General features: G+C 47.6%; 1 protein-coding gene across 1 annotated transcript in view; it reads left to right on the top strand.

The window, feature by feature from the left end:
* The window catches only part of CACNA1I (calcium voltage-gated channel subunit alpha1 I), a gene marked incomplete at both ends in the record, with an annotated part of 155,507 nt that overhangs the window by 113,113 nt on the left and 21,103 nt on the right, over positions 1–21,291 (top strand). The window contains 14 exons of the mRNA XM_082008638.1: positions 7,698–7,849; positions 8,480–8,665; positions 9,355–9,472; positions 9,977–10,132; positions 10,587–10,677; positions 12,629–12,831; positions 13,996–14,412; positions 15,324–15,424; positions 16,505–16,628; positions 17,429–17,497; positions 18,465–18,649; positions 18,988–19,114; positions 20,186–20,311; positions 20,795–20,884. Of these exons, the coding sequence (XP_081864764.1) occupies positions 7,698–7,849; positions 8,480–8,665; positions 9,355–9,472; positions 9,977–10,132; positions 10,587–10,677; positions 12,629–12,831; positions 13,996–14,412; positions 15,324–15,424; positions 16,505–16,628; positions 17,429–17,497; positions 18,465–18,649; positions 18,988–19,114; positions 20,186–20,311; positions 20,795–20,884 (2,145 nt within the window). The remainder of the gene's footprint in view (positions 1–7,697; positions 7,850–8,479; positions 8,666–9,354; positions 9,473–9,976; positions 10,133–10,586; positions 10,678–12,628; positions 12,832–13,995; positions 14,413–15,323; positions 15,425–16,504; positions 16,629–17,428; positions 17,498–18,464; positions 18,650–18,987; positions 19,115–20,185; positions 20,312–20,794; positions 20,885–21,291) is intronic.

The raw sequence follows: 21,291 nt of genomic DNA, 5'->3' as shown, positions 1-21,291 counted from the left end.
CTTTTTTCTTTTTTACCTTGTCTTCTCTTTCCACCTGCTTCTCTATCCTTCACCCTCATCTCTTCCATCTTCATCTCTCTCTCTCTCTTTCTCTCTCTCTCATTTCTCTCTTCATTAGCTTACTGAATCCTTAGTCTATTTGGTTAATTTAATGTGCCCTCTGGGGATGTCATAGGCACTTCACCAGCATCTCAATTCAAATCCATCAGCTTGCTAGTCTTTCTGGACTAATTAAGAGATGCCTGAGCACAGTCTGTCTATACAAGAAGGCTAGAAAAGGCACCACCTCCCATCTCCATTCATTTTGGGGGCTCAGGTGGCTTGAGTTTTTCCTTTGCCCTGACAACAAGAAGTGATAGATAGGTCAGACATAGACAGCAGGTGTGGGCACAGGTTTGACTTTCACAGCAATAGTTTGCAGGCAGCTCTGAGTCAGCAGTGCACTTTATCCTAATGACAGACTTGTGAGATGCAGAAGGCTTGCGTGCCCTCATTTTATAGCTGGGAAACAGAGGCTCTGTCTACTTTGTGATGTGCAGAGCCAGCTTCAGAGGGTGTTAAGCGCACCCATGACCTTGCATCTGCATTGCTAGCTGGTAGCTCTGCTGCGCTTTGCGTTAAAGGAGTCCGTGCTGCATATCCATGTGTCAGATCTATGCCGCCAGTCTGAATGTGACCGTGATTCCCTCCGCGTGTCTGCCCAGATCACAAAAGTAAGAGATTGCTCCGCTACTGAGATGCTGACTGCACTGAAGCTTTGGAGCCAAGGTGAAGTCAAGCCACGAACACAGTCTCAGGCAGTGAGTCTGGTTCAATCAAGGCACTCAGATTTTGTTCTGTGCTGTATCAGGATGGAGATACCTTGAGACCCAGAGTATCTTAAATTCTCTGTTTGAGGCAACACAGTGTCTGAGCCAGTATTTGAAGCCGCAGATATCTGGATCCCACCCACCTACCAACATTAGGCCATTTTTCAAAACCCAGCTAGTTTCTGATAAAAGGATGGGAAACCTTAATTTGATCCCAGAATGCAAAACTGCACTGGATGCTTCAGGACCAGAAAAATACTGGCAGGAGCTCAGAAGAGAGGAAAATGAAGAAGAGGCTGGAGGCGTTGACTCATGAAAATAGATAAAAAAGAGCGATGTATTTATCACGTAGCAGAGAGATGACTAAGGGTTGAAGCCCAGGACAATATGAAAACTGCCCACTGACGTTTTAAAGATGTGAGCACCAAGTAAGAAGAGCCATTGTTCATTTTGGTTTGTTGGAGACAGCGTGAATTAAGAGTTTAGCAGAAGATTATTTGAGCTGGAGGTAGAGGATTCACTCTCATGTTCTGGCTATTGTATATGCAGATTTAAGCCCTTCTAGGCCACCTCTGTTGTGTTTGTACAGCCCTCAGCAGAGTGGGATCTGCCTGCAGCCTTGGGGTTTCTAGTAGCAGGTTATTAATGACATGTCCTTAAAGTTATGCTGTCATTTTTTATCCATAAGTAGCTAGGAAAAGCTTATGACCCTGCATGCTGTTTCTACTAGAAAGAGGTATCAGCCAAATTGATCCTAACTGAAAAATGTGGTGCAGCCTGTTTATTTAAAATGTGTATGCTGAATCCCGTTTCCCTGGCACAAGAAGATTAAAAATAATAATATTTAGACCATTCCATGAATTCCAGGTCCTTTTCCGTCAGCATTTAACTCAAAAGCACGCAGGCATTTGCACTTCCCTTTGCTCTCAGTTTTCCTCAAGCCATGCTATCAGTACCTCACAGATTGGTGCTTCATCGCCTCCTTTTCTCTCCTTCCTCTCTTTTTCCTTTTGTTCTTCCTCCCAGAAACACAAATTTTCACAGAATGTTATCCAGCAAAACCCCTCTGCCCACAGGGATCTGTGATTTGCAGGGTGATGCCATCCCATGACTGAAGTAGGTTCTGTTGCTTCAGCTACTTCATCATATGAATGTCTCCTGGCCCAAAGCTAATGTGTATAGAGACCTCTTGAGCTTCTATTTTCTGGTGCATGAGAGATCACAACCCCAGCCACTCTCTGGGGACATAACTGCCCAGGCAAGAGGATGTCACAGGTTTGAGCAGTCCTGGGAGCAGTTCATGGCACGTCCATCAGCTCCTTGCTGCTCCACTCATTCACGGACTATACACAGGTGAGCTGACCTACTGACCAAAGCACCCACCAACCATCGGGTTAAGGGGCAAGAGAGACTGCAGGAGCCAGGCACAAAGTTCAGACTCAGAAATACAGGAACCTGGGGGACAGAGCCCCTGTGCGAGTCTCACCTTCGATTCCTGAGCCTTGACCAACAGAAAGAAAAACATTAATTAAAATTATCTGTTTGTTAAAGTTCAGGGGTTTAATATTCAGTGTTATTCTGCCAGGAGACTTAACCTCAGCAACTCAAACCACTTTAGTTGGATCCAAATCACCTTGGAATTTGGCTTTGTTTAGCTTATCCATCCAGTCTTTTGTTCTGTCCTGTTTGTGTGGCCAAGGCAGCTTCCCATCTCCTTATGCATTTCTTGTGAGGGTCATCAACTCATTTTGGGACAAACTGCACTGCTATGCGTCATTTTTAATCCTTAAGCTTATCACAAGTTATCACTTGTAAATAGATATGTTTATTCAAATCCACCAGTGTGCATTATACCATGTAATATCCTCAATATTAGGCCTTCAGATATTGCTGGGACATTGCACAAGCCAAAATCCATCATTTCAAGCCTCGTCCTGCTTGAAATAGTTTTTGCAGTTCCTCAAATCTGCTTCTACTTGGAAGTGCCTGTTTTTAAAATCCAGTGTAGAAAATCAAGCTATTAGATGCTTGTGGCTGTCCAGAAGGATCCTTTTAAGAAGCTTACTTTTTTTTAATATTCACAGAGGATCTGGTGCTGCTTGCTTTTCTCCCTTATTCAGCATGAGGATGAAAGCCTGGTCCCAGCTGAATGTCCCAGGCTGCCTTTCTCATGTATTTCTTGAATGGCCTCTTGGACTCAAGCTTCTTTGCCATTAGTAGCCAATGAGACAGTTGCTGAGTAACTTGGTTTATCTTCTCCAATGTATTCCTTTGTACATCAAATCAATACTTTATGAGGTCTCCCTTGTGTGGATCAGGAGATGATCCCTTGTTTCCTAACCGGCCCAGCCCTGTGGATCAGTACCTTCATATCCTTTAGCCTGTGTGATTTCCCTTTATACCAGCATTTATTGCATCCACTAGTTCATATTTTACAGTTATTGCTTCTCTTTTTACTATTTGCTGCTTGTCAGAAGTATTCAGCAAAAGTCCAAGCCAGCTCATCATACTGACATTTAGTAAATGATGGAACAGTCTCCCTGGGGTGGTAGATAAAACCACATTGCTTCAGTCCTGTAAAATTAGGGTATAACACAGCATCACCAAATTCTGCATTGATTGTGGGGTGGTGATTAGAGTAAGTAAAATCTAGTTGGTATGTTCCATGGCTGATTTCTATGACTCTTCTGATTATTGTCAAGTGACTTTGAAATGGTGAGTAAAAACGGACAGGCTGGAGAGACCTCTCTATGGAATGTTTCCCTCTCGTGTTCTCAGAGGCAGTGATGTGTGGGTACGGTTTGGTAGAGCTGCTTTGCATGGATCATATGAATCACTCTTCAGTTTCTGGACGGTTGCAAATTTACTCCTGGTTAGGAGAAACTTCTGCAGGGGTTTCATGGTGGTCTGCATATTCTTAACCTTTCCTATAGCGTAGGAGTTTCTGGCTGCTGTTAGGTAATGGACTAATTACATTTTCAATCTAATCTGACATAAGAACTCCAATGTTAGTAAGAAACTGAAAAGGGGGAAAAAAGCTGAGCTGCTGCCCTCTATTGTCCCAGTTCTGGTTTCTGATCACTGGGTAGGAGCTCTGAAGTAGATCTGAATCATACATTTCACCCTTAGCATGTGATATACATTGTTAGGGATGAAGGACTTCATACCATGAAGATGTGAATTAGGTAGTTTCGTGGATTTGGAAAGAGATCCATATGCAGAACCAGTCTGGTTAAAACACTGGCTCTGGGCCTGCTTTGCCCCTGGGATCTCTCTCCCCTTCTAGCCACCCTCCTCACCCCAATACTCGGCTCCCACAGTTTTGCTCAAATTTCTCTCCTAGTGTGATGGGTACACCAGTCTATCCTGGCTTGGCAATATGAAGACTTCTTGTGGGAAGATTTCTGGTGTTCCCTCATTTTGCTTGGACTAATATAGCCTTGAGTTCAGGCCTTTCCTTGTGGACACTTCAATTTACACTTTCTAGGTAAACCTGGGTGGCATAGGAGGAGGAAGCCTTGCTAACGGCTTTGATGATAAATGCCTGAGTGCTGTCTGTGGGAGCCTGCGGAGGTCTCACAACTGTGAGCTGACATGTCCATTGTGTTGGGGATCCTGCGTGTTGGTAGGAGGAAAAGGAGAGAACCACTTTTTCCCTGTTTCCTTGCCCCCTTCATCAGGTTCACACTTCCCTGGCCAGAGAAAGTCCCCCTGCACCAGCTGTGTCCCAGCCACCAGCGTTGTCCACTGTCACTCATGGCCATGCTGCCCCAGGTGCGTGGGCATCCCCACACGGGACACAGCCGCTGGTGGCCCTCACCCTGCAGTCCCGGCTCCCAGCCGATGGCTCTTTTTGCTCTGCTGAATTACCTGTATGCCCAGAAAAGGCTGCCATGCAGGGTCTGCTGGTGAGCGTGCTGCCTTGGGCCTCGCCAGCTGGCCCTGCTCTTTTTCTCCTCTTTTTCCTGAGTTCACTCCTTTAGTGTTGCTCTTCCTTCCACAGCCTTTACGTCTTTCCTACTCCATTCAAGAAAAATCTCCCCTTCTCTACTTCTTGTTGGTGCCCGTGAGTTTATTTTACTGGGTTTTTTTCAGCTTTGCTTTTTGATTCCTCTTTCGCTGCCTTTCTCTCTGCCCGTCTGTCCTTCCTTTCCCTGCCCAGTCCTTCCTTCTAGGAAGGATGCTTTGCTGGGGGTGATTGATGGCCCATTAGAAAAAGATTAACAGGTGGAGGCTTGACTAGAGAAACAGATGTCAGGGAGGGAAGGAGAGAGGGGGGAACGGGTGACCTTTTCCACAAGCGAGATGCAAGCATGGCTTTTCAAACATCAATTGCTCCTTACGACAGCACAAGAGAGAACGTGTGGATGGCAGAAAGGAGGATAATCCACCATCATACCCTGTCGCTTTTTTACATTCCTCATTCTCACTGACATAATCATTTGATTCAGGCTGAAATTGGCATCTCTGTTTAGCATATGGACCTCATGTTCCTGGTCAGTGTCATTGCTGCCTGGCTTTCCATGAAGTGATCTTCATCTCTCCCTTCCTCTGTGCACTTGCTCATTCTTCCTCTCTCTTTGCTCTTATCTCCCCTCCTCTCCCCTTCATTTTCAGGGTGGTTTTGTTATCAAAATGTAATTATGGATGGAAATTGAGCCATCTTTCCTTTTTTCGATTTAAAAAAAATGAAATATTTCAATAAAAATCTGCAACAAGGAGTGCAAGAAATTAGCAACGGTCATGGAAAGCCACAGATGTGAGGACCAGTTTCCAGTCCATTTGCACACCTGGGAGGATCTGGGCCTCTCGGGGTCCCAGAGCAGGGGTTAAAGCAGCCCCAAGCTTCAGGGGGAGGTTCAAACCCAGAACTGCATTTGTCCCTCACTTCCCCTTCCACCAGCTGAGTAACAGGCGTCACCAACACAAAGGCCGCCCTTCAGGAAAAGGGCAATTTTACAGTCCTCAGGGAGAGACTATGCCCCTTCCTAGTGGGCAGTAATACTGAGTTCATGGTAAAAATATTGGCTCTGACCTGCAGGGACTCACTTTTTTGTTTCCACCGTGCCAGGAGTGTCTGTCCTTTTTTGCCCTGAACAACAAGCTTTTGTAGTTTTCTTGTTCCCATCCATTTTATGAGATGCTCAAAAGAGTGGCCTGGTGGCCAGGCACAGCTCAGACCAATGTGAAGGAAGAGGGGAGTCTTTGGCCACCTTTTCAGCAGGATATCCAAACAGTGAGAGTATTACTGCCTGCTACCACAGAGCCCAGCTCAGACTTAAATCAAAGGCGTGGAGCTGGGGCTCGGTGGTGCATTAGGTTAAACATCAAATATGGAACCTTGTCTGAGGTGTGACATACCTGCCCCAAGGTAAACATAGACCTCTGGGCCAGAGGAGCCCTGAAGAAGTGCCTTGGAGCTGCCGTGCCCGGTGGCATGCTTTCCTTTGGAGCAGGTCCTCACCACCTGCTGCTTAGGAGGGTGCCGGTCATCAGCGTGCTGCAGCCGGTCATCAGCGTGCTGCAGCCAAGTGAAGTGCCCTGGCAGTCTCAACCCAGGCCATGGGTTGTCTAGCCTGGCCCCAAGATGCAACCCGTTATACTGAGAGGAAGTTTTTATCTCACTTTGGGTGAGAGGTGCTTTGTGCAGATGAGTCCATCCCAAATTCAGTGCAGGGAATGCCTCCATTTCACAGGGGATGTCAAGAAGCTGGCATCCCTCATTAATGACATCAGCGCAGCCTCTTTCTCCCTCTGAAGCAATGTTTCAACATTCCTGAGGAAATGGTCCAGACCCTTTCCTGACCTTGTCAGAGAAGTTTCCAAGGCTGCACACACTGAAGTAAAAGTCATTAATTCAGAAAACAAAAGGAGGAGTAATTTAATTTGCTCAGACTTGTTCCACTGATGGAGTCATTAAAACACTTTGTCTCATATGCACAAACACATCAGTCTCGGCTGAAGGAGGCTGTACCACAGAGGCTGAAAGATGTGTCAGAGATTCAACAGAAAAAAAATGCCTGAGGCAGGGTCAGATTGCTGATCCCTCCCCCCTCCCCCCAAAAAACCCCAGTCATCTTGTGTCAGCCCTGGAGGTTTTCACCTTGTGCATCTGCTGCCTTCTCATGCTCCCTTGCTGTCCATTTTTCTCTTTTCCTCACCCTATCCTGTCCTTCCTTGTCCCTTACAGGTAGGTGTTAGCAATGTGCTCCTCCTTGCTGTTGTCTTATTCATCCAGTGTGATATTCGCTTGGATAATTATTGAGACCACTCTGAGGACAGAAGCATGACAAAAGACTGCTGGAGCAAGACCAGAAAACTAATGCATACCACAGATTTGGTGGGGAGCAGGCGAGAGAAAATGGGGAAGGAAAAAAAGAGGGGAAAGAGGCAGAGAAGTTCAGTGAGGTTCAGAGGAAGATGGGGAACTGTTTTCCTATCATTCAAATGTTTTCAGAATTTCAGCAAAAAATTGTGCCAGCTGTCTGGAAGAAATCGTTGAATAAAGAGGCTGACCACAGATCAGTCCCTTTTGCCCTGCTTCAAAAAATACTCAAGTTCTTTGCACAGTGAAGCAACCTTTAGCTGGAGGGCCAGAGTATGGAGGAGGATGTGGGAGACACTTGGTCAGCCTTGGCTGTGTGAATTGCTGTGGGGCTCCTGACCACCTCTGATAAAAGAATTTATTAGGGACATAATCTATGATGAAGGTAGTAAATGTGCAAAGGAATTGGAGGGCAAAGGTCACTCTATCCAGCTCCACTCTAATCTCTTCTATGCTCCTTCGCAGATCTCTACAAAGCCTGTCCCCTGGGAATGGTGGCACTTCATTTCCTATAATTTCAGGGCTCTTTCAGATCTGACTCTCTGAATTTGCCTTCTCTCCAGCCAGAGGAACTGACCAACATCTTGGAGATCAGCAACGTTGTCTTTACAAGCATGTTTGCCCTGGAGATGATCCTGAAACTTGCTGCTTTTGGTCTCTTTGATTACCTCCGCAACCCCTACAACATCTTTGACAGTATCATCGTCATCATCAGGTGACAAGGGCCTTGGGGATCAACTGAAATACACACAGAAAAGAGTGCCACAGAGCTTGCGTGTTTTCATGTGCCTTTTCAAAAAGAATTTAGCAGCTATACTAGGAGGAGCTGAGCTGATGCACAAGGCCAAGGATTGGGAGACCAAGATGTCCTTTCCCAAAACTTGGCAACCCTAGGCAAGCCACATAACATTTCTGCCCCTCAGTTGTCTCTTCTACATAATGGAGGCAATCACAGTTGCCTTGCAAGTCCACAACAAATATTAGCTGTGAAATATTTTGCAAATGCACAAATGAAGCACAAATGCACCTGATGCTACAGAGGTTTAATGTGTGATAGAAGAACTTGTCTTTCTGGAACTTAATGCTGCATTTCCTCATTCCTGCAACATGCAGTGCCATGTTCATGTTCTGAAGGGAGAAATACAGCTTTCTACACATTAGTATAAACTTGTAGTATATACTTCTAATTATATCTTGTTCAATCAGATTTTCTCTCTAGCCCCTATATACATGCTGCTAATGCAGAGGTGATAACGTGGATTAGCATTGTTATTTCGCTGTCTTTTTGTTTGTTCACTTCTATCCTATTTTGTCCCCACACTCCCTGTACCTCTCTGGGCCACAGCATCTGGGAGATCATCGGCCAGTCAGACGGGGGCCTCTCTGTGCTGAGGACTTTCCGTCTCCTGCGGGTGCTGAAGCTGGTGCGTTTCATGCCTGCACTGCGTCGCCAGCTTGTGGTGCTGATGAAGACTATGGACAACGTAGCCACCTTCTGCATGCTCCTCATGCTCTTCATCTTTATCTTCAGGTGAGGAGGCAGTTGCCTTACAATATTTTGGAGAGGCACTGCACGGCTCATGTGGATGGCAACTTCAGAGTGTGAGTGCGTGATTTGTCTTGCCCATTGCTCTAGGCTCAGGAAGCACTGACAGACATTTATTTGCTCATAAAAACTAAGGTTACTGCTTCCCTAAATTGGGTTCAGCAGTTGAAAATCTGGCCTGGACAGGGTGGAGAAATACTGCCACCAAATGTGCACATTGTACATAATGTCCCATTGGAGGATAGGTGAAATTGCTTGGTAGTCAACACTGGCTGCAGGGACAGTTCAGTCTGGAGGCTGGCTCTTACAAAAGGGCAGCAGGAAGCACCCAAGAAAGTTTGTCAGTGCATCCTGTGGATGCAGTGGTAGGGAGCCGAAGGAAAAGGGGAGCAAGCAAGAACAATGAAGAGAGCAGGTCTGAAGGACAGGTTGGAGGGAATACGTGAGCTCTGACAAAGTGCAGATGGGAAACAAGGTTTTGTGGTGAGCTATAGGGATGCAATACACAGTTCCTTCTTCACATATAGGTCCCAGTGGTCTGGCTGTGTTTTTCTACCCCTTGCTCCTGTGGTCCTACATTAGATTGTCAGGAAGAAAAGAGAATCACTCTGATGAGCTCGTTGTGGTCCAGAGATATTCGTATTTGAAACGGTCTCCTCTACATGTCCCAACAGCATCCTGGGAATGCACATCTTTGGTTGCAAGTTCAGCCTCAGGACAGACACAGGAGATACAGTTCCTGACCGGAAGAATTTTGACTCCCTGCTGTGGGCCATTGTCACTGTCTTCCAGGTGAGCCCACTTTGCTCTCTATGGGTGGGCCAGGGCAAAGTGAAGATGATCAGGAGGTGCTTTTTCTTATTGTGGAGCATTGCACTTGCTCCTGACAGCACAAAAGTTTGCACAAAGGTTCATACAAAGGGCTCTGGCACGTGATGTTTGGAGGAAGAAAAACCGCGTGTTGTAACCAAGCGACTGGTGTATCTCTCTGACAGGGGTGCTCCTTCCTTCCTAGGAGGCACTTTGCAAAGGTCACTTCTGGTGTGGCATTTCCTGTGTTTAAGACCATCACCCCAGCACGTGGCTGCCCTCATGCTCACTCTTGTTTCTTCTTGATCAGCTAACATTATCAGGGCAGTACTGTAGCTGGACAATGACAGTGGGCAGTGGATGTGTGGTTATGGGGAAGTTAAGAGGCCTGATGCGGTCCTGATGTGTATCCTTTCACTGTCTTTTTCTGGGAACCCCCTTCATGTTCTTCTTTCACATTTATGTGGCCTCTGCTCCTGATTGCAGATCCTGACCCAGGAGGACTGGAACGTTGTGCTCTATAATGGCATGGCCTCCACCTCGCCATGGGCATCCCTCTACTTTGTGGCTCTCATGACATTTGGCAATTACGTGCTCTTCAATCTGCTAGTGGCCATTCTGGTGGAGGGGTTCCAGGCTGAGGTGAGTTGCCACAGAGGCCTCATCAGGAGGGGAGGAATAGAGGTGCTAAAAAGGGGATCTGTGAGACACTTTGAGGATACTGGGGTGGAGGACTCACAAAGTACTCACAGCTCTGTCATTTCCTTTGTTGACTTCAGGGTGGGATTCTTTAGGAGAAAAAAAAAAAAGAAAAGGTGACACTTAATCCTTCCAAGGAAAGAGAAAACCCCTGTGGAAGAGAGTTCACAATTTCCATCCTGTGTAACAGACCCTACCCTACTAGGGTGAGTCCTTTGCTGCTCCAAAAGCAAGAATGCGGTACCTCAGCCATCCCAGGTCACACAAGACTATCTCCAGTGACCACACTGGATTCCTGGCTGCCAAGGAGGATTTTATAGTTGTCCCAGCAATGAAAGGCAAGAACAATGGTCTTTTCTGTTTATGACTTCCCAAATTCTGTATCTATGTGTTCCAGGGTGATGCCAACAGGTCATACTCAGATGAAGATCAGAGTTCATCAAACATGGAGGAGTTAGATCAGTTTCAAGAGGTCCAGGAAGGCTCAGGTACAGTAGCTGAACCAACCTCATTTGCTCATCTCCCATTGCTGTTTAATGAGAAATCTGAAAGCAGATTCTGCAGAAAATTCACTCCCATTCCAAGGACTGACTGGTTTTCATTTTGAACTTTATGCCAGTTTGCAGTGTTATCTGTGGGGAAAAGGCAGAGCTGTGTTGGTATCCTGAGGAATGTGATATCTAAGAGGAGCAGTTCTTGAATGCCCTAGAAGATGGCAAATAGGAGTGAGGAGTGAGACTGTCTCTGCTTACTTTCAGGGGCACCATTTCAGGAACAGTGTGTCCGTATCTGGGACCCACATTTGGATAGGCGATACCAACACATTAAAAAGGACTTAGACAAATCTGGAAGTCTTGCCTCATAGCGAGAGGCTAATGAAGCTTAGAGAAACCAGAGAAGTGACTTGATCACACGCTCTGTAAACGCCGACCATAAGGAGAGATTTCTGATGGTAGATGGCTCTTTAATTGAGCAGAAAAAAACATAATGAGATTGTAAAGGTTGGAAGCCGAAGCTAGACAAATTCAGACTGAAAAAAAGGCACGTATTTTAAAGCAAAGATAATTAACTGTTGGAACAGTCTGCCTACAAACTGCCGAGTAAGGTCTCCACCCCTCGAAGTCTTTCCTTGAAGACTGAAAGTCTTTCTACAAGAGATATTATACCTCAGACAGGACTTAGTGTCAAGGAGCAGCAAGAGTAGCTTGCTCCGCAATGGATGGCAAGCCAGGAGCTGAGGGGGAAGGAGTGCCAGCCAGCAAGGCAGGAACCACACCAACAAAGGTATAGTACTTACACAAGGTAAGCAGAGCAGATTCACTGACGCTAGCCAGGGTCAGCCAGTAGTTCAATGATTGCCAGGCAAGTCCACAATGATGAGGCAGGTCTGAGGTCAAGCCAAGTGGTCCAGTCAGCAAGACAAGACCAAGATAGCAAGGTGCAAGGACAGGCACAAGCATGCTCACAGCATAACCCAAACAAGGGCCACAGGCCCAGGTCTGAGCTTAAATGCAACTCCCACAGCAAGGAGCAGTGGCTCCACTCTTGGCTTGTCAGAGCTCTTTCCTGCAACTTAGCTTGTTTTCACAGCCGTCTGATCCTGGGTTACATAGCTGCACCTTATCAGAGCTTAGCTTGAATGTAGGCAGCCAGTCCCTTAGGAGGGCAGATGGGAAGAGGTTACAGAGATTGTTGGTGCACTCATACCTGTGACGCTGTGTGCAGGTCAGGATATGTGACCTTCATTATGCAACAGGTCAAACTAAAATGGTTGTTCCAGTCCTCTCAGGCATTATAATCCAGGACCTCATCCTCTCCATCTATCTTGATAAATGCTGATGGTTGTCCACAGGTCCTAACATACCCCTCAAAGGTGTCCTGGACCTTCAAGGTCAATTTGAAGAGGCCCAGTGTAGTAGGCTAGACCGGGATGAAGAGTATGATTGCAGGAATTTAAAGGTGACACCAGTATGTGAATGGCTGCGGGTCTCCCCATATCTTAGTCTCCTCCTCGGTGTCTCAGCCTAACTGCTTTAAATGGCCAATCTGACAGTCAGTGGTATTTGTTCAGACCTGAAGATGTAGGTGTCTGTTCTTGGCATGCAGAAGCACACTCTCCTCCCCTTGCTGACAAGGTTCAGCTTCTTGCTCTACCTGTCAGCCTGAGTCTGCTGACCAGCACTCTGCTTGTCTGTCTGGCCCCAAGGAGAGCTGCCATCAGTTCTGGGGACTAAGGAGAATACTTCAAATCTTCCCAGCTTGCACTGCTTTTGCCACAACACCCTAAATCAGAAGGAAACAGTGTTGATTGATGCTAAACAACTAATATTCTGTTAGCTGCTGCTAACATGCTGAGCAGCTTAGTCATCGAAACGGTCACTGGATAGTGAGGAACCCACCTTCTTCTTTTTCTTCTTCTTTCTGCATCTTTCTACCCAGATCCCAAGCTCTGTGGAATTCCTGTGACACCTAATGGACACTTGGACCCATGCTTGCCCTCTTCCAACCCACCAGTGGCTGCTGGGGGCGTCACCAACTCTTCGCACAACTCCCTGCAGCCTGACCAGATCCATGTTGCTGTTGGCTCTCGGAAGAGCAGTGTGATGTCCCTGGGGAGAATGACCTATGATCAGCGGTCCTTGGTGAGTGAGTGAATAGAAACGTGTGTCGTAGCCTTCTTTTGAAGTCCAAGCACTCTGTTATTTTTCTGCAATTATCTGGGGACTGCTGTGGAGGATTCCACTGCTGCCGTAGGCTTTTAACACAAGCACATTGCCTGTCTTCAGGAAGCACAGTCAGTTCACATTATTTATCTAAATTTCCAGATTATTGACATCTATTTCCAGGTTATTGATCTATACTCCATTGAGTGAGGGATTCAGTTCTTTTATATTCTTCTGGTGGGAGAGGAGGAACACCAAGGAGACAGTCTCCTTCTTAGAGTGAAGCACGTTTTGTCCTCTTGCCCTTTCCTTGTTTTTCTGGAGCACAGGCTGCAAAATGATGCCTTAAGTGAGTTACGAGCATAGGAATATCTGGGTGATGACAGAACTACCACGTCGCATAACAGATGGGTTTTCTGGAAGCTTTTGTAACAATGAAGAGAGAGATCTTGACTTGGAGCTCCCCACAGCAGGTCCTGCTGCCCCTTAGCACTTCCCCAAGCACTGCTGTCTGTCCAGCCAATGCACCTGTCCACCTTACAACATCAGCTTTTGGGCTTTCTACCCACTGACACACACAGCTCTGAGGGGGTGCATCGCTGCTGAAAGGGTTCATGCCCCTGTTATTTCAGCCACATACTATGTGATAAGCTGCTGATGTCGTTGGACTAGACTGTAACCAACAGGCCTGTTTCTCTCATTTCTTCCTTTTATTAAGACTGTATTCAAAGATGGTGTGTCAGATTATCCATCACCCTGTACCTTGTGTTATCCTTTACCCCAGGGCAGCGTAAAAATCTGCCAATCCGTTTTTTTGGAGAGCTTTATTCTTGCTCTGTGCTGGTGTAAGCAACAACATCAGGCACCTGGCCTTTGGCTTTATTATTTACCTTCCCCATAAGTGCTTTGCACGCAGATGGTGCTATAAAGTAATCACAGCCAACACCATTGCTAACTCATTATGAATTTATTGTCAGATTTACAGAGATTGCTGCTAAATTCCCACCATGCAACTTCCTCTATGGCTAAAAAATGGCAACCTCCTGGCTTAGGGGCCCAGGGAGAAGTCTGTGATCTGAAATAGGATCGCATGCTCCGTCCTCGTGCCTGGAGCCTCTGAGTCCCTGTCCTGCTCTCTTACAGTCCAGCTCCCGCAGTTCCCACTATGGTGCCTGGGGCCGCAGCGGGGCCTGGGGGAGCCGCCGCTCCAGCTGGAACAGCCTGGCCCGGGGACACAGCCTGAAGCACAAACTTGCCTCTGCCGAGCACGAATCCCTCCTGTCTGGGGAGAGGCACAGGTCGACAGATGAGGAGCCAGATGGGACAGGAAGGGTGTTTCACCACCGCCGGACGCTCTCCCTGGACAACAAAGGCTCCTGTGACCTGCTGGAGTTGCCCTCAGTCCCATCTGGCCACAGAGTGACCCGAAAGCTGGGAGCAGCATCTGGGGCCAGCGAGCACCAAGACTGCAATGGCAAAATGCCTAGTATTGCCAAGGAGATCTTCCCAAAGCTGAACAACTGCAAGGAACGGGGAGAGGATGATGAAGAAATAGATTATGTGAGTATTTGGTGCAGGGAACCTGGGTTATACCACAGCTCTGTGGGAAGCCCCAAAACCATCCTCAAGTTTCAGTCTCCCGGTGACATGGGTGGGACAGCTTGCAAAGGTGCTTTAAGTACAGCTGGTGGACAACATTGAACACAGGTGGGACCTCTACGCCCAGATGAGCCCAAGCCACATTGTCAGGCTGCCTGCAAGGCAGTCATATACAGGTGGATGATGGGAGGATGGCAGATGTGAGGCACGTGCATGGTCATTTGGGGGCTGTTACTTCAGAGCAGAGCAACCTATGATTTCTACAGGTTAGGAAAGATGGACTTGTGGGAGCAGTGAGAGCTTTGCAGGGGGAACATCAGCATATTAGAGACAAGGAAAGTGAGTTTTGTGGTGCCAGCCTGGGAAACCGCAACGCCCAATCTATGAGCAGATCAAAGGGTGGAAAAAATGGATGGAGAGTCAGTAGAAATTTTAACAGATATATGTGCTGTATGAAATTAAATCACCTCCAAACCCTAGTGCCAGAGAAGGTGAGCCTGTCCTGGCTTCTCATTTAGCTGAGGTAGCAAGGAAACACTGTCCTCACGCAGCAGAGTCATTCCAACAGCTCTGAGAAGGCGTCATGGACAACATCCTGCTCTAGAAAGGACACCAGCAGTTTTATTTCTAGCAATATGGGGAGGAAACCAGATGCAAAGAGGTCAACAGGCCCTGGCAAAGCAGCCCCTACCTCCTCTTCAGTGGCTTGTTACTCTTTGAGTCCATTTCCTCATTTGGGGGCTTAAAGAAAGGCAGGTAGTGCATCTGTGGACTTGCGGGTAATGGTGTTTTGGGGTCAGATGTGAAAGGAAGAGTCTCTCAATCAAGTGGGAAAGTAACTAGTGGCACTTGATTCTGCTGTGTCCCTCCAGAGCCTGTGCTTTCGCATACGGAAGATGATGGAAGTCTATAAGCCAGACTGGTGTGAGTTACGGGAGGACTGGTCCATATATCTCTTCTCTCCACAAAACAGGTTTGTGCAGTTTTTACCATGAGAGGGTTGAGAAAATGGGGCAGATTCTGTTGCCATGCTGTCCACATACTCTGAGCCGCATGTAGGTTGCAACTTTAAACTTACCAGCTGGGAATGTGTTTTGTCTTCTCCATCTCCCCTTCTGCAGCCAAACACCACTTCTCTTCCTTGATTCTAGAGATGAAAGGAAGGATAAGAATCCTAAATAGTTGTTGTGATTTTCCCTCCCTTTGGAACATCCCATTTTTCTTTTGTGTAATCATAAATATTTATAGCAAAGCAAGGCAGGGAATGCTAACGTTAACCCAAAAAGGAGAAGGAATATATTATTAATGACTCCATAATGACTCCAATATTTCCTCCCCTGGTACTGGAACACTCTCTCCATTTAATTTTCAGTCCCAGTACCAACTTATCAGCAGTCATATCACACCTTTTAGGGCAAAGTTAGAATTCTTCTTGCCTGAAAAAAAGAAATTTGGGATAAATTCTTCCTCCTAAATGGGTCTTCCCACCAGGAGAAAATGTCCATGTATCTTAGCCAACAGTATTCTCTCATGTGCATTGCCCCTTGAAAAGAAGGGGCTTTCATTACAGGTCATGAGGGAGAGCTCTTCACTCTGTGTGACACCTATGCTAATGGTCACAGTGTCTTTCAGAGCAGACAGAAGTGTGGTCCCCATGAGAGCCGACCTACCTCCCTCTCCTCAGTTTTCAGCATGTGGTGTCTTTGTCCTGTTGTGGTATAAAGTGTAAGTTTAGGAGAAAAACTGAAACTTGGCCTCTGCTCTACAGGACAAGAGAGGAGCCCAGAGCTGTAGCGGTTAGGAAACCAGGAAACTCTGGCACTGGGGCAATGGATGAAGCTTCAGCTCCTTGTTCTGCCCTTGCTGTGCTCCAGGCTCCCTGTGTGACCATGGGACAGCCTGGGATATTGCCATGGCGAGGAACATCAGTATCAGTGATAGGAAAGCTGCTATGTCAGAGCTCAGTTTTGGGCAGATCTCTCAATTCTCTGTCCTCATAGCTCCTAACCTTGTTCTGCCCAAGGCACAGGTGCCTACTGGAACTCTCTTGCAGGTTTCGCCTCCTCTGCCAAACCATCATTGCTCACAAGCTCTTCGACTACGTTGTGCTGGCCTTTATCTTCCTGAACTGCATCACCATTGCCCTGGAGAGACCACAGATTGAACACAGAAGCACGGTGAGCACCATTTCCTCCCACCTGCTTTTTAGCACAGCCTCTGACAGTGGTTTGTAAGTGTTCCTGGCACTGATATGACCTCTGGAAGAACTTCAGCATTAAACACCAGCTGCCACTCATATATTCAATTGCCCAAGCATTAGTAATTCACATAATGTGTGCTTCCCCTGCAGCATCTTATAATGGGGCAACCCACTTTATAATACACTAATCCTAATATCCTCCCTCTTGGAGAGTAAGAGAGTCCCCCAGGCACCTGCAGTTAAGAGACAACCGGCAAAAGGGACAGGAACTGGTAACTAAAAGATAGAAGTAACTTCCATTCTGTAGGAATGGCATGTCATCATTCATGTATGCTGCTTTTGAGCTATCTGGGAGATGGCTCAAGCTGGCAAGTGAAATGGCTTTTTCTGCATGTCTGCCTTAGCTGACCGCCAGGCTCTTCTGCACTTACACGCAGTCCAGTGGTCAGTGCTCAGCAGCTCTTCAGGAAGGAGTTCCATGTCAGTGCAGCAGGTCAGGACTGAGAAGCACTGGCAGAGCAGGGCAGAGAGCACCTTGAAACCAGATTTGCAGGATGCATTGCAAATCCCACTCACTCTGCTCTTGCAGAGTTGCATAGGATCCTGTCCCAGCTGTGGCGCAGGGCTGAGCCAAGGTGTGTGAGCTAAAGCTGCCCGGCACTGACCTTTGCCACTGACCTCTCTAATTTCCCCAACTTTCATATCAAGAAGTCATCCAGATATATTTAAGGCCTTTTTCTGTTTGTTTTTTTGTTTGTTTGTTTGTTTTTTTCCTAGGAGAGGATCTTTCTCACTGTGTCCAACTACATTTTCACAGCAATTTTTGTAGCTGAGATGACACTGAAGGTAAGTTACTGTGAAGATGAACAGCTCAGAGCCTTTTCCTAGTGTCAGGGACAATATGGTTCATGTTTGCTCAGCACCCTTCTAAAACCTCTCCATCTTTTCAGTGTGCCCGTCCTTCCCTCTACCTTGGTCAAGGCAGGTACTGCCTGGGGTTGAGTCCCCTCTTGTCAGGCATGGAGGGGATATTTATCTGAGGCTTTAAATCCAAAGGGATCTTAGTATCTTAGTATCCAAAGGGAGGAATAGCTGGCTTCCAGGTACAGATTTTGTAATAATGTCAAATGTCTGTTCCCTTCCTTCTGGAGCAAGAATGGGGGAAATAACAACAGTATGAATAACATGCTCTTAGTTGAGATAATTATTTAATAGTTGTCTTAAGTACTTTATGACAATACTTTACAAAATCTTGTGATTCCACTCTTGTGATTGGGAAAGAGTCCCAAAACTGGGTAAAGACAGTCTCAAAACTGGGTGCCTGAACTTAAACCCCCTAAAATTCATACCTAAATTATGGCCATGATTTGCAGGGTGTTCAACTCTCTCCAAGGCCAGCAATATCTGTAGCACCTGCTGGTGTTGAGAACTGCTGAGAATTGAACTACCCCTTAGGAGCCGAAGTATGGATTTTGGTGTTTGATTTTACCTCCCAGATGATCTCTGGACTGGGATACTTGCCCCAGGTCTGTGGTATGGCAGGGAAAGGTTTCCTGTGTGTTCACTATGGTGTCCTGTTGCTCAGCGAGGCAGAGGAAAGGAGACAACCATGGCCGTGTTATTTCTGGAGTCATGTACCACTGCTTTCCCCTTTGTAGTCTTCCAGGTGAAAGGAAAAGATGATGAGATGACACTCCAGTGTCATGTGGAATTGACAGTTGTTCCCCATTCTCCCCCTCTCTCCACAGCTGCCCTCCACCGGGCAACATAGAGAGGAGCCATTTAACCCCTCCTCCTCTCCCCTCTCTTTCAGGTTGTCTCTCTAGGCCTGTATTTTGGGGATCAGGCTTATCTCCGCAGCAGCTGGAACATCTTGGATGGCTTCTTGGTCTTCGTCTCTCTCATTGACATTGTGGTCTCAGTGGCCTCTGCTGGCGGTGCCAAAATCCTGGGGGTGCTGCGGGTCCTTCGTCTGCTGCGCACCTTACGTCCCCTCCGGTCAGAGTCCCACTGAGCCCTGCTTGGCCCCCTTTTCCTGCTTCCCATCCCCAGGAAGGGTCCCAGACTCAGATCCCACAGTACCAGACAAAGCGTGGTCTTTGACAAGCCATGACCACAGGAAGGTTCCCTTTAGCCATACGTCTTTAGCCCTGGAGGTACCTAGTCAGACAACAAACCCATGGAAGACAAGAGGCTTTTTGCTTGCATGAAAGTGATCCCCACTGATGGGTCACTGCACAGGGAGAGCAGGGGTCCATTGCTACTGAAAATGCTTAGCCTAGGCCAAACATCCCTGCCCTGTCCCTCTGTCACCCCTCCCCATCCTTCCCTTCCAGAGTCATCAGCCGAGCCCCTGGCCTGAAGCTGGTGGTGGAGACGCTCATTTCTTCCCTCAAGCCCATAGGAAACATCGTCCTCATCTGCTGCGCTTTCTTCATTATCTTCGGCATCCTGGGTGTGCAGGTATGGTTGTTACTGCCCATCAAACAACCCCTGTGCCCCCCATCCCTACCATGGGGCACCTGTACATCCAGGCGCAGGGAACCAAGCAGAGCTGGAGGGACAGGCAAGCCAAGTAACTTTTGGCAGCTGCCCTCCTCCATGAGCTGTCTCCCACCATAGTGTCCCGGCAGCCTTTGGCAAAGACAGCCAGGTGCTGTCTTTCTGGGTGTGCAAGACAGGAGCTAATGCTCATGCCTGGCACGAGTTATATCAGGGTTTGAGTTGGCGCTATAAGGAGAGCCCAGGGCTGGCACAGCACAGAGCTCGCTGGGCACGCCATGCCACACCACAAGAGCAAGCAGCTCAGCGCCTGCTTGCACAAGCCCTGCCTCCAGTCATCTCTGTTTCTCCCCCTCACTGTGAGCCCTAAATCCACCCACAACCTTCTTTTATTTTTTTATTTAATCCTCTCTATTTTTGGCTGTTGCATTGCAGAGGAGCAAGGGCGTGGGTGTTACTTCCATCTCAGGGAATGCGCTATACTTAGCCTGCTCTGATGCATCTGTACAAATGCACAATCCAGTACCTTCCATGTGGGGAAAGGAGCCTTGGGCAGAGGAACCACAGCAGTGCAATACAGCTTTGCAAAAAAAGTATCTGAGAAGCAGGGGATGTTTTTTCTGGTTCTTTACCCTCAGATGAGATCTTCTTTCCCCATCAGCTCTTTCAGTAACTGGGAAGCAGGGAGGGGAGTTACTCTTGGGGACTGAATAAAAGATTTGTTTTTTCCTTTTGGGCTGGTAGCTCTAACTGCACCCAGAAAGACTGCCCTAAAGGCTGTCAGATGGTGAAAGCTCCTGGGACAATGGAGGAGGCTGAAAAGACAGATGTGGGTTTACCAGGGTGGCCGTGGCTCCTTAGCAATGTTTGAGCCTGTGCTCTACGTCGTGTTGGTGGTATTCCCTACCTGTCATGTTCCACCTGGCTTGCAGCCCTGCAGCCCACCCACCATCTTGGGAGCTTCTGGACATGGCAGGGAGCATGGGTAACCCTGTGGGGAAGGGGGCTGATGGGGTCACTCCCCTCCTGCAGCTCTTCAAGGGTAAGTTCTACCACTGCCTGGGAGTTGACATCAGGAACATCACCAACCGGTCTGACTGTGTGGCCGCCAACTACAAGTGGGTGCACCACAAATACAACTTCGACAACCTGGGACAGGTGAGTGTGCCAACAGCCCCTTTCTCTGATGGCAACCCATCACAGGGTTTATCTCCTCCTATACGAACCCTTCCCTCGGGCACAGATGCAGTGCCTGGAAAGCCTGATCCCTGGGCCAGGGATTTGGCAGTTATTTGTCATGGGTATCCATGCAGAAGCTGTGTCATTAGTGGGTTGGTATCAAGATGATGCTTACAGATTGCAGGGGAAAGAAAAGTGGTGGCAGCAGAGAGCTTGATTTTCTTTTTCCTCCTGCCATGAAGCAGATGTTCTTCATGATCTCTCTGGTGGGTCTGGCTGCACATGGCTTCCTGTGCCCCCCCGCCTCTCCTCCACGGGGGAAGGACCAGGTTTTGATGTGTGCAGAGACACAGGCAGGAAGAATATTTCAATGTTGTGTGTGTTAGAGCATAAACCCACAATTGTTTTCCCCAGTCTGCCAGATGCACCTGCTCCACATCTGCTTTGCTTTGTATGTTGCAGGCTCTCATGTCCCTCTTTGTTCTGGCTTCCAAGGATGGCTGGGTCAATATTATGTATAATGGACTAGATGCTGTGGCTGTTGACCAGCAGGTACGAAGACTTCCTTGTGAAAGGACCTTTTTCACTTTCCTTGGACTAGTAAGGCAGACTTTAACGTCCTGCTTCAGACACCTCCCTCAAACCAAGAGTCCCTTCTAGGGCCCTTCTGAATCCTTTGCTCACCTATTTGCAAGGAGTCGTGGTCATGCCTGGTCCATGCAGGGAGGTGCAGCTGTGGCTGTCATGGTAATTCTCACCCTCCACTCAGTTTGAATCTCACAGCAGGCCTTTATCTATTTGTAATGACAGAGCAAAAATGCCATGTGCCTTTCTGGGCATGCTGGCTCCCTCCTGGCCCACAGATAGTTATTTTAATACCTGATAAAGCAAGGACTGTTGGGCTGCTGCCCACTGCATCCCTATTCCTCTGCTGATAAGGCGAGGACCTTGATAGTGTC

The sequence above is a fragment of the Phaethon aethereus genome (genome assembly GCF_964289735.1).
Source record: "Phaethon aethereus genome assembly, chromosome: 1".
Taxonomy (NCBI): Eukaryota; Metazoa; Chordata; class Aves; order Phaethontiformes; family Phaethontidae; genus Phaethon; species Phaethon aethereus.
This window is presented reverse-complemented; position numbering and strand designations above follow the sequence as displayed.